A 13,371-nucleotide genomic window follows, 5' to 3' on the forward strand; every position below is an offset into this window, starting at 1 on the left:
CTGTGTCTCCCTCATGCTCAAGCTTTTTTCTTTTTAATTCTCTGTCACTATTTTCCTCATATTCTCTTTTATCTTATGTTCTACATCCTCTGTTCCTCATCCTCTTTGTCGTTTTTCATGATTACATCCTGTCTGGATCTCCCTCTATCTTATTCAGTCTCACACTATTACTCCTCCTTACCTTTTATCCTTTTTGAAAACACCCCTTTTCGGAAATCTGAATTGACCCTGTTTGTTTAACAGTCTGTTAAATTCAACAGTGGGATCTAACAGGGCTCTCCTGGAATGTAAATCAAGAAGGATTTATCTGTGTCCACTAATTAGGGAAAAAAGTTTCAGTGGATTCAATTAACAGACAACCACACAGGCATTACGTACTGAAGCATGTGCAATGTGATGCCATGGCGAATGCAGGAGAGAATTTATATTCACTCCCCTTTGCTCCGGGTGGCGCACTCTGAATGAGCTATGTAGCTTCATATTCAAAGGCATTTTAGATGTCACAAATGGCACACTGGCTATTGGCTTTATCTGAACACAGTGCTTGTTATAACAATAACTAGGCACCAGCATCTGTGCTTAGCCTGTGAGATCTTATATAGACAAATCTCCACTGAGAAAACCTGCTTGGTTCGCTGAACGGCCTGGTCCTTCTCTGTAAAGGGGTTGGTCCTTTTATGTAAAGGGGCTGAACCTTTTGTGTATAGGGGCAGGTCCTGCTGTGTGAGGAGTTGGCTGCCCTGTGGATTGCACCACCCATCTCGCCTGAAAAAATGTTTAATTTTTAAAACAAATTTGAATTCAGAACATTATTTATTATAGAAATCTAATTTGATAAATTATTAAAATCATAATTATTGAAATCTTTACATATTTTATTATTGCACAATTACACAGCTCCACGGTGCAGAAGCGCAATAACCCATGAATGGAACCTGCAACCGCGGGGGTTATGATCCCTTTTCCTTATTCACTGCACCACACCAGCCACTGCACTCGTCCACCACACACGTCCCTTTTCTTCCTCCCCTCTTCCCCCGGTGCTTTATTACTTCAGCTGAAGATTAATTGGCAGATTTCTGAGGTTCCCAGTCCCTCCTGAAGGGTGAACCTGACACATTAGCATTGCCACCGTGATGCTTGTGGAGAGACAATTTGAAAAAATTCAACGTTACTGCTAAGCATTGGGTAGTTCATGTTACCAGGCTTATTCTCTCTCTCTCTCTTTCTCTCTCTCTCTCTCTCTCTGGCGTGATTTCAGATGATGCGACAGCCTGTCAAATTATTCATTTCAATCTTTAAAACCAGCTCTACAATTACAGTTGGAAAGAGTAGGGTGGGGGAATGGGATTGGGAATGGGCCAGGACGCCATCCTGGCTCACCACAGCTGAACCGCAGTCTGTTTCCCAACTACTGTTAAGCTCATGAGGGTAATCAGGTTGTCATTTAGGATTGAATTACATGCTGCATTTTTGGTGACTGAAGCCAGCAGGTGTGTAACTCTCTCCCTGCCTCTGCTCCGCAGTCTTCCCTGACCTGGGAGAAGAGGGGCACCCTGGGGTCTTCCACTCCCAGCAACATCTGTGCCCCGCCCGAGGAGCAGCCCCCCACCCGGAGGAAGGAGTGTCACATCCTGGAGGGCCTGAAGAGGCTGCAGAGGCACCGTCCCAAGGAGGCACCCCCCTTAATCTCAAAGTCGGGTTACAAGGACTGCATGAACTCCAACGAGGGCATTTATTCCCTGGGCCTCAAGTGCAGGGGCCAGGGGGCCCCCAAAGTCCCGGCCACGGGCACGCCCGCAGGGGCAGGCGCGGGCTCGGCAGGCGGCAGGAAGTTTTCCTATGACTCGGACGATGCGGACGACGAGTCGTCACGTGCCCCCCCGGGTCGGGACCGCTGGACGTACTCCAAGAGGCTGACCCACAGCCTTTCCGACAGCCTGTGCAGCTGGGAGGGGGGTTCGGGGGGCGGAGATGTGGCCCAGCACCCCCAAGCCACTGCCTATGACTCCAAGGAGCAGCCCGAGAAGCTTGTTCCCACTGGTGTCGGTGGCTTCCTGTATGACGGGAGGACTCGGGCTGCCCCCGGCTCCTTCCCACTGCCCTTTGAGGTGAGTCCCTCGGAGGCTGACCGTGCCTCGCTCCGCCTCTCAGACACAGATGAAGCGGACAGCTACGGTGACGGCTGTGAGCGGCCGGAGAGGGACGGCAGGTGCCCGGCAGACCCCCGGTGCGAGAAACGGAGCTACGGTAGGGCGCGTTCAGCTGACAGCAGGCCCCGGCCCCTCAGCCTGCTCTGGCAGCAGACAGCCGCCAAGAGCGCACAGTCAGAGGAGTCCATTGCTGCCGTTTGTGATGCAAATGGGGAGCCCATAGAGCTCAGCTCACAGTGTGCCCCCAAACCCATCGTCCCTGTGAGCAGCTCCCCTGCCACCGAGTACACCGAGCTAGTGCCCCAGGAGGCACCCGGCTCACAGGGCAACACCAGGAACTATTCTGTCCTAGAGTCCCCTGAAAATCCAGCCAATCTCCAATCCCAAGACACGGTGACCAAAACTGATGTTGGGGAGGGGTCTGCCTACAACTCACAGCATTTGCAGGCCCCCATGCCCCCTCAGCAGAAGCTAATAAAGACCCCCCACAGCCGTGCCCAGAAAGTCCACTCTGTTCCTCCCATGCACAGCATCTATACCTCGAAGACTAACTTCAGCAAGATTCCTGGCCGGGGGAGGGGGTCGCCGGTGAAGGTGGCGAAGGGCCCCATGGCAGAGACCCCCTCCGCCCCCTTGGGCCAGGAGCACTCACCCTCCTCCCCGCCAGTCAAACTGTCCCGCTTCATCAAAGCTCCAGGAGGTGGTGGCAGTGGTGGGTGCTCCCAGAGCTCCAAAGCTGCTCAAGCCAGCTCCCGGCTACCCAGCAGGACTGACTGGGCCAAAAGCCCCTCCTCCAACATTCCAGGGTCCCCGGTCCTACCCAGGAGGCACCTGGAGCACATGGACATTGGGGAACAGCCGACTCGGGATGGGCCACAACCGGAGGTGAGGTCCCCCTCCCCACCTCCACCTCCCGGCCGCACCACCTCCCTGCTCATTAGACCAAACTATGATGGCTCACCTCAGGCACCCAAAGCTGGGATCCACCCCCCAGTGGCCAGCACTGTGAGGGGAAACCCCCCCGTTTCCCAGACACACCCCCACCATCCGCTGACTGCACTTAAGGCCCAGGATGTTGCTGACTCAGACCAAAGCCACAGCTTGGAGCCCACTCCCCAGAAACAAGTGGACAGCTGTGGACACCACCAGCAGAAGTCCCCTGCTGCCTTGCCTCAGACTCCCACAAGGGGGTCCCCAAAGCGGGGTCCCATAAAACTCTTCCACCCTTCCCTGGCCACAGGGCATACCGCAGACCCCCATGAGTCTGGTGCCAAAGGTTCAAAAAACATCCTGCAGAAGGGCTCCTCCCTCCAGAGCACACTTAGCGGTAAGAAGGTGGGGCCGGAGCGGGAGGGTGGGCACCCAATGCTGCAAAAAACATCCGGCAGCCTGCCTACAACCCTGCAGGGGCAGACACCATGTACCCTGGAACCACACGTGCAAACGTTGCAAGTGGCTCCCAGCTATTCCGGCCTCAGGGTCAGCCCACAGAACTCTGCAGAGAGAGTTGCCAAGGTGACTCGTATCCCGATGGGGTTCAAGGCCCTGGTCAAGTCCCCACCCACCCAGAAAGAGAGCACTTTGGCTTCGGCTAAGCAAGAGAAAGAACATGTTCCCACAGCCTTCAAAGGGACTTCTATGCCTGCCACTCCTGATCCACTAACTCCCTTTGGCCCCGAGGCAGCAGGAGGGTGTTCCAAACCTGAAGGGAAACCCGAAACTCATTCTGGCTCCATGGAACAGGAGCCACTATCAACTCTGGTCAGTGAACACAATGTAGCCTGCGAGCGACTGGATGGCGGGAGCAGGCTGTTCAAGCGCTCAATTTCTGTTACGACTAAGCCCCACTTAAAGCCCGCCCTGGGGATGAACGGGGCCAAAGCACGTAGCCAGAGCTTTAGCACAAACTACATGGAGAGGCCCAACATCGGGGTGTCAGATGGACCTGGGAAGATCCGGACACAGATCATCACCAACACAGGCGAGAGGGGGAACTCACTCACCCGACAGAGTTCGCTAAGCGATGGCTTCCAGCTGAAACCTGCCGCTGGACTGGGGGAGACCTCGCCCCTTTCCGCCTTCAGTCGTGCAGGTCAACCTGGGGCCTCCAGCAACTACAGCAGCCCAACTGGTGCACCTGGCAAAGCTGCCACCAAAACAGTCCCCAAAGTCGACACGGCCCGAGCTATGCCCAGAGGTGAAGCCTGCGGTTTGGCACCCCAGAAGGCGGGCAGGAGCCTGTCCCTCACTGACCGGTTTGGTCTCAAGAGCTCTCGCCAGCCTCAGTCCGAGTCGCCGCACTCTCCGGTCTGCAGCCCCAGCTTGCTGGCAGAGGGCACGGCAGGAAGGTTGCCGATGAAGAGCGGCCTGAAACAGGGCCAGGCAAAAGCAACAGAGGGGGCGGAGAAACTCGCCAGCCCTACTACCTGTACCATCGAGGAGAAAGTGATGATGGGAATCCAAGAGAACGTGCAGAAGGGCCAGGTGCAGGACAGGTCCCAGGCACCCGAGCCCAAGCAGAAGTCCAGCTCGTCCCTGGCTAACTGGTTCGGCTTCCGGAAGACCAAGCTACCAGCCATGGGCAGCAAGAAGGTGGATGGAGCCAAGGGAAAAGAGGAAAAGAAGGAGCTGAAGATGGGGTCAGTGCTGGGAGGCGGCAAGCAGCCCAAACCCGATAAAAAGAAAGAGAAGAGAAAAAATGAGACGCAACGCAAAGACGGCCTGGAGCAGGCCGCCACAGAGAGCAGCGATAAGCTTAGCTTGATAATGGATCGCTGCAGCATCCAGGTGGGACAGCTGACGAATCAGATCCAGCATTCTACATCCTGCGTTGGGAAAGATCTGTTTATGAAGGAGCTCCTGAACAGGTAAGCATTGTTTTCCTGGTAGACGACATTGTTGCCCATGTCACAAACAACTGATATGACCAGCTAACATGATTGTTGGTTGCCAAATGCAATAACCTAGATAAAAAATAACTTTCCATATGGATAACTGTATTCAACCCTTTATAGAAATTGTGTACTGATATTATGTTCATTACCTTCTTGCTGTTCTCTATTAATGTCTACCCCTGCTGAATAGATACTAGTAAACAATAATATAGAAGGCAGGGTAGGACCTTTTAAAATGAAAATATTGACTGTTGCAGAGGAGATCTTTAAACTGGTTAATGTTTGTCCCCTGATGCTCACCGTTCTAATTGTTGCTATGACCAGATCCTACCTGGTGTTAATAGTGTTACTAGAACATGATTCTCAGAGGGCCTCTAGGTATAATGCTTTTCTTTTGAAAGGGAAATAAAACAACAGCAGCAGCCTGTTTGAGACACCATTAAAATTAAGCGATTGAACTCGTTGGCTTGAGCAAGCAAAAGCCACCAAACCAGTCGGCTCGACTTGATCCATGCCTCACATCTGTAGTCCTGAGGTTTCCCTGGCTGGGAAAACTATATCATTACCTCTCCTCCAATAAATTGATATACTAGCGCAAATTGTAACCAGAAGATTTTTATCAAGACTAGTTGGAAACATTTATCACTTGAAGGCATCCTGAGACAGAGAGATAGCGAGAGGTTATTTCAGCCGTTATGGTGTAGCGAGAAGCCGGGAGGATCGAAGAAGGACAAAGTCATTTATCAGCTCGATCGCTCTCAACCTGCAGAGTTGATATGGACGTGATGCGACAGACAGCAAACTGATCAGATCGTGTTTCCCACAGGAGTGCAGCAAAGGGTGATTCCCATGGTGCACCTCTTCCCGGCATTCCTGCCAGTGCCCAAGGCACCCCCAAGAATAACGGCGGGATGACGGGAGATTCAGGGACCCGCGTCGATACTGCAGTAAGTGAGCTGGTGCCCATTATAAACGTGACTGCCCCAGGGCTTTTTTTTCCGTCATACACACTGGTACATTTAATTTCCTCAGTGTGCTGTGGAGGTATATATGATATAGTATGCAATATAGAATGTGGTATCGAACTCATTCTCATTTTCTGCCTCACGTTTGTCTTATCTGAGTAACCTTTTAGAATTAGGTTTGGATTAATCCCTGTGCCCCTAGCCTTTTTTTTTTGGTCGCATGTTGGTTTCTTAATATATGCATGTACCTTACTTGTCAGAATTCTTTGGAAGCTTGCTCTCGATGCATAAAAAGGTCTGCTTCTCAGTTCAACACACTTACTAACTCTGGGACTGGTAGTCATTAGCACTGGATTTATGGGGTCTGAAAATGGCTGGATGTATTTGCTATGCCGAATTTTAAATGCGGGGTCATGAGGTATGCATGGAAACCCTTGAGCCTTTACTGTTCTACTGTTGGTGGAACTGGAGATCAGCCTGTCCAACCTGACTGTTAACACCATGAAGCACCGCCTTTCTCTGTGAGCTGTAATGCAATGGACCCTGATGTTAGTCACCAAGATACAAGCACTGACTTCCTCAGTAACACCGATTTCTTCCTCCTCTGTACAGATTTGTTCCGTAACGGTGTCCCTCGGTTCCGACGTTTCTCAAGGTCACTGTAAACCGTTTTCGTTTCGCTGCTCGTCAGCGATGTTGGCTTTGTGCTTTACATGCAGCTCTCGGGGAAGGGGGGGGGGGGGAAGAATGGCTCTCGCCTTGTTCCCGCAAAGACCCCGTTCTGTGCTGCGAGGAGAAAGCACATTCCACGAGACCCGTAATCTCACCGCTGACCTTGCAGGGTCTCAAAGTACAGCTGATGAATAAGGGAGAGGGTGAGAGAGACAGAGAGAGAAAGGAGTGGAGAGAGAGAGAGAGAAAGACAGAGAGAAAGGAGTGGAGAGAGAGAGAGAAAGGAGTTGAGAGAGAGTGAGAGAGAGAAGGGGGGCATGTGAGAGTGAGTGAGGGAGAGAAGAAGCTCGAAAGTGTACAGCTGCAATATGCAGGAAATTCAATCCAGGCTGATGTGGAACTCCGATAGTGAGGCGCAGGGCCCTTATCAGAAACACTCAATTCAACAAAGACCCCCATTTTATACAGCCCTGACAGGCCTTTCCTGTATCTCCCCCTTACAGGGACACAACAAAAGAACAGTGCCTTCGTCATTTGCTCTTTCCTCTTGTACCTGCAGGGGCAATCATTTATGAGGCTCTAGTTTCTCACATTGGAGGAAGGAAAAAAATTGTATATGAGATCTATTACTACACCCGGTATTTTCTGCATTTAAAGGTGGGGCTGGCATTTAATGCAGAACCAGGAGATGTTTGCTGTTGCTTTGTTTTTTTCTGTTTTTTTTGCCTTTGCTTGCAAATCTTGAAAGTCTTCTAAGGCAATTGTGGGCTTTTTTTGGATTCTGAGGCCAGTTTGATTCATCAGAGGCGTCACACCGAATTTCTGTCACACCGGATTTATTCAGTCTTAAACGGCAACCGTGAGGCAGGGGCACAAGAGGTTGTTTATTCCTGATGTGAATTGCTAGTGTGAATCACGTGGGGGGGGAGACGCGCAGTAAATCTATTCTGCAAATCTTTCGCTTCACTGGGTACCGTGTTTTCACAGGACCTCTGGTTGCGCTGCCCTCTCATACAAGGGTTATTTGTTTTTCCTCCCTACACCCTGTTCACGCACAGCTCTCAGTTTGCCTAAGACATAAGAACCAGCTTTGATATCACACATGACTTGGAGACCGAGTGCTGTTCTTTCGCTGAATGTATCCACAAGGGAAGATACAAAATCCATGCAGCAGAAATGAAGCCAATTTGCTACCGAGAGAGAGTGAGAGAGCGTTAGAGTGCAGAGGCTGTCATCTCGTTGCCAAATCTTATGTTGCCGTTTTTCAATCCGCTTGTTAAATTTAAAGGAGGGAATTTAAAACAAAGAAGCATAGCAAACTGTAACGTATTACGAAAAATACATTTTGTATGGTTCAATATGGACTCCAAAATAAGAAGACTACGTAAGATTACTCAAACGTATGCTGCATGCATTAATGGATGAGTTTTCATTCATATACTCTGGTATGGAATTATGTACTGTATGTACATGTCTGTCTGTGTGCGCATAATTATTTTCTTCCCTTAAAGTAATTGTTACATTGTATACCCCTAGGTCCAAGGTAGAAGCACATGCGTTCTCCTGTGATAAGAACCTGAAGCTAGACTGAAATGCAGCTCATTGGCTGTGGAGACCTTAAGCATAATGACCCCCCGATCATGTTTTAATTTAACTCCAGTGAATATTGTTTACTCGACACCACCCATAAATCAGCCACATTTCCACACGCCGAAAAAGGTCAATCGAATTAAGCCTCGTTGGCCCCGCTGCGAAACTGTCGTTCCAGCAATAACCCTCATGTCCTAAATGTTCCCCTCTGACGATAATTAACATCGAAAAGCATCAACCTTCTCCGTTTGTTCCCACATTTTTAAAGAACCCTTTCCCTTTGGTTGTAAGAAGAAAAGAAATCTTGTGCCTGGGTCTGCTACATTTTAGCTTTCTGTCAAATGTTTCAGAGAAAATTTTAATGTAATGAAGTAAATGTGAACTTGCCCTTGGCAATCGGTGGCTGCCACCTCCTTTGCTGGGTTCATTCTAGCTGCTTTCATGTGGGGTTTATAATGGATTTATACCATTCTGGTCAGGACAAAAAAAGTAAAATTGAAGCTAAAGTCTTAATCAACACTTAAAAAATTAAACAGCGCTGTTGGTATTTATTATGCAAAAAAGCTATTTATTTTTCTGGAGAAAGAGATATGGATTGAAGTTTGCGTGAGGTCACATCAATTTGTATATTATGCTCATTAGTTTTAATGAAACTCCAATTTCTCTGTTTAACTGAAAACCTGCATGAAAAACAGACCAGTTATTCAATTCTCACCCTCTATTTTGACTCTCATTGTAACTGCACACGTGCATGAGTTGCTTCAGTGATCAACCATCTGTTTTTGCTACTCAGACCAAGATCACCCAGAAAAGCAACCCCAAGGCTGAGAATGAAGACGACACCGTCCCGGAGGCCGTCTGCCAGGATCACATGATCGGTAAGGCCTTTTAGTGTGGGACGCACATCCTGTCAGCTCTAAAGTCGACGCGCCATCACCATCCAACCAACTCGTTGTCACTATTCACAAATTCCATCTCGCCTGACCTGATCTCAGCGTCAGCATTAGTGCTTTGGAGTGATAGAGAACAGAAGTGTGAAATGAAATTACTTTGGAAAGAAGGTTTGAGAGACACTTTGTACTGGTTTTCCCGTTACATTGCCTTTCGAAGTTAACCCCCCTTCCTCACTGAGGGATGTAATTAGTCTGAGAGCTAATTTGGCAGGGCAGCAGCGGCCACACGTTCTCTCATCAACGGATTATTTAGATGTTATCGAAGCCGCACCGAGCGTGGAAAAATGAAGAGTCCCAACTGAAGGCGTTTCGAGAAGACATGAAAAAGTTCTTCAATTTAAAAGCGATTACTATGCGAAAGCAAATCTCTCCCCCCCCCCCCCCCAATGAGACGGAACGCTTTCCGCTCGCCGCCCGTTCGACGGGGGCGTACTGACGGTCTCCTCTCAGATAGGACTGCCGCACGAGCGGCTTGCTGTTCCTCCATCCCAACAGCAGCCGTACGTATGGGGCAGCCCGAGGGCGGATAAAATAACCTGCAGCCGCATAAAGGAAGTGGGTCACGTGCCCTTCCTCACTCGCTCCACCTCTTTCTGCTGCTTTTTAATCTATAATTAATTGATTGTATTTATTTCTAATTATAATTAAAAGTAAGCTTAAATATCTGCACACTGGTCCGGAAGTAAGTCATTAATAATGACATAAACACTTCTTCAATGGCGCTGTTACTTAGGAAGTGTTTTTAAAAAAAATATTTTATTAATTTTTTTGTTGTTTATCTAGCCTGTTTATTTTTTGATGGTGAGTGTAGCAGTGGGAGAGCTTGATCCAAAATGCCATATTGACAAATTGCCTCTGGTGGCCCGCTAATTAAAGTGTTAAACATTTCTACATGGGTCGAGAGGCCGGCGTCCCGCTCAGTAGTTGCTTACTCCTCATTTTCCCGTAATTGAACGGCCTTGTCTGTGGCTGCTGTTCCCAGTCTTTAATGACTCCAGTAGATTAATGAATCAACAGATTAGTCAAGCGCGAAGGAGCCTGATGTGCTTTTTTTTACTTGTTGAGACCTTCAGTGGGAACAAATTATTTCATTGTTTTTTCTGTATATGTATATATATATATATATATATATATATATATATATATATATACACACAGATATACAGTATTTTTTTCCCTCTGCATGGCCGAGGAATTAGAAGTGTATTATTCTTATTATGTCTGATGCCAATAAAAGTGCCCTCTACTTACAGAACTGAAATTGCTTTGACTTGAGTTTTCCCAGGCCGTACAGAAATTAGTTGGGAGCTACATACAATGAAGAGAAGCATGAAATAAGACACCTAATTGTTTCTGTATTGTAATAACCTTGATGGAATTTTTAATTCTGCCAGCTAATCACATTCATCCCACACTCTCTTCTGCATTAAATGGATGTCTCATAAAGATTTAAGACACAGTCTAGTTTTAGCTCCTGGGATCGTTCTCTTTGTGCGCAGTGCGTGCAGTGAGTTATGCTGTGCCGTACCTCATCGCCAAGTCGCCCTTTGGTTTCAGACCCTTGTGCATTGTCACTATTTTGCTCACAAAGCCATTCGTGAAATAAATGTTGGTGTCATTGGCCATAATTTCACATAATAACCGCCTGTTTGCAATGAAGAATCTAATTCAGGATAAATCTCATGGAGCTCGTTCTTACTTTGTTTAGAATGAGGTTGTTGCTTTTTATTAATGCAGAATCTCTCTGAATTTGTTGATCTGATTTCTGAGACTAAGTTGAGCGCAAATGTTGACCGAATGCAAGGTTTGCTCGGTGGGTTCTCATCAGGTGCATTCTGGGAACAGCAGTCTGAGCAACGGCATGAGAGACCCTGCCACTTTACCGCGGTAATAGAAAAGCACACTTGTAGCAGTTGGCAGACACTTTTTTACAGAGTCACTAAGCTATCTCCGCTAAAATAGCAGCCACAAGTTAGCTCCTGCGACTGGGCAACAGTGTTTTTTTAAAGACTGTTGCGCTATCATCTAATAAACGGCTGCTTGGGCGCACCGGTTTTTTCTGCTGCTGATTGGATTATGGGGTTACATCACCTCTCTGAGGTTTTCATCAGCCACAAAGACTTCCACGCCCCGAAGGTTCGGTCTTAAACAGACGGTGGATAAGAATAACAGCCAGCACAGAGGACCGTGGAACAAAATCAATGTTCAATCTCTCCCTCTCTCTGGAACCGACTTCTCCCCATCGCCGTGAGGTAGCTTTACCTTGGACCTAATTATGCTCGGGACACAAAGACAGGCACTCCAAACGACAGTCCAGGAGTGATAAATGAACAGCGCTGGCTGGGTTCTCTGCTTCCCTTGCACGCGGTTTTTGTTCTCCAGACGGGCATGGGATTTCTTTTTTTCCCCCTCCCCTGCCTTTCGGTCTGTGGAAGAAAGGGTGGCTACCGCTTTATCGGCGTCCACTAATAGAGTCCTCCACCGGGGATAGCCACGTGTTTGAAATCAGCGAGCGTGCCGGAGGAAGACCAAAAGGAGACAGGGCAGAAATCAAAAGCAGTGACGTGGTTCAAAGATGAGGAATTTCCTTTTGTCTGGACCTCTAATCGGTTCTTCCCCCCCGCATCAGTTAAGTGGCTAGAAATGTCACCGCAGAGCAACCTCGCGTACTGGGTGCCAGCCACAGAAGTTTGAATTCTATATGAGAAGTCCAACATGGCTTTATGGGGGGGGATGAATGGGGGTAGCAATCTTCCAGCTCCCCTTGTGCAACTGAAGGGAGCAAGGCAACCAGAGCCCGTGTTCTGTATCGTGCTTTGCGTATCAAAGCCAATTTCTGAGATGGATATGGATTCCTCAGAATTTCCCCTCCCCCCCTGCATGCCACAGATCATTCTGGGTTCATCTGTTGAGCTGACTGAGCCGGGCCGTTTCTCTGCAGTCGCCATCTGTCGCGCCCGCGTCCCGCGTGCTCCGGGGCCGCGGGGCCCCTGCGGCGTCGCTCACTCCACATGCCGGCGGCGTGGGAGGCGAGAGGCATCGGCCATTTGTGACCGCAGTGGTGAACTGGAGGTGGGCTGACGGTGGCCGGGTGCCATCGAATGCCGGCGTGCTTGGAGCAGGGCACATCTGTCACCGATGCCGCATTCCCACCTGCTGAAATCGACAGGGTGGGTGGACCCCCAGCTGCACCCCTAACCCGCTTGCTTGGCTTGCATGACGTGTACATTCATGTGTAAGGTGAACCCGCATTCTTCCCGTGAATGCAAGAGCTGGAATACATTTTTAAGGTCTATATGCGCTGCAATGCGATGTTTAAAAGCTTTAGCTTTATTGTTCTACGTTGGCCTGTGAGCTTGTGACCACGGATGTATCTGCCTTTGCTATTTGGTACAACTCCTGATGTTGTTTTGCAGACATATGAGTTTATATAATGGGAGAGAGGAATACAAGAAGGTGAGAGTACACATGACTGAGTCCCCAGGCTTGTCTGCACCTTCGATAGCATGTTTCCCATGGCTAGGTATCACACCCAGTGGAGATTAAAGGAAAATCTTGAGAGGTTACTGCCAAAGGGAGACATAAACACGGGGGGTTCTGACAGAATGCGATTAAAAGCCCAGTGTCTGTGTTTTGATCTTACTGTAGATCTATCTGCACTATAACCTTCCCTGGGGTAAAGTGATCTGAGCAAAGAAAGAAAGGGTGAGCAAAGCTCCATGATAGCACAGACACTGGTCTATAATTCTGTGCTCTCCAAAGACTAAGGAAATGTAGAAAAGTTTTGTCAGTGTAATAGTGTTCTGTTAGCATTGTTCCATATTAACAAGTATACCTGCAGTATTCATTTGTTCACAATGAATTGGGAGGGGGATTCGTCTAACAACTGACTAATTATTCCGGAAGAGTTCTAAAGTGGTTAAGCATGGTACAGTAGTTTGGGTCGCACCTGCTCAAGTATGATAATTTGATCAGAAAGTGCATCACCATCGCTCTTTCTCTCACATCTTTCACTGCATCCCATAACTTCACCATTGCAATTCTATATTTTATACATAATTATAAAAATATCAATATCATAAAAAAGGGTTTTGAATGGCGGTGTCTTGATTGGGCATGAAAAGAATGCAGGAAAAGCTTGCTG

General features: G+C 48.5%; 1 protein-coding gene across 5 annotated transcripts in view; it reads left to right on the forward strand.

The window, feature by feature from the left end:
* Positions 1–13,371, forward strand: part of LOC135240391 (nck-associated protein 5-like) — a 186,524-nt gene that overhangs the window by 154,019 nt on the left and 19,134 nt on the right. For 4 of the 5 annotated variants that reach the window (XM_064309802.1, XM_064309801.1, XM_064309804.1 and 1 more), the window contains 3 exons: positions 1,527–5,020; positions 5,874–5,994; positions 9,068–9,152. In XM_064309802.1, the coding sequence (XP_064165872.1) occupies positions 1,527–5,020; positions 5,874–5,994; positions 9,068–9,152 (3,700 nt within the window). Of the gene's footprint in view, positions 1–1,526; positions 5,021–5,873; positions 5,995–9,067; positions 9,153–12,168; positions 12,398–13,371 lie in introns of all 5 variants that reach the window. The other variant, XR_010325670.1, reaches the window with a different exon arrangement.

Source organism: Anguilla rostrata, chromosome 15 (genome assembly GCF_018555375.3).
Source record: "Anguilla rostrata isolate EN2019 chromosome 15, ASM1855537v3, whole genome shotgun sequence".
NCBI lineage: Eukaryota > Metazoa > Chordata > Actinopteri > Anguilliformes > Anguillidae > Anguilla > Anguilla rostrata.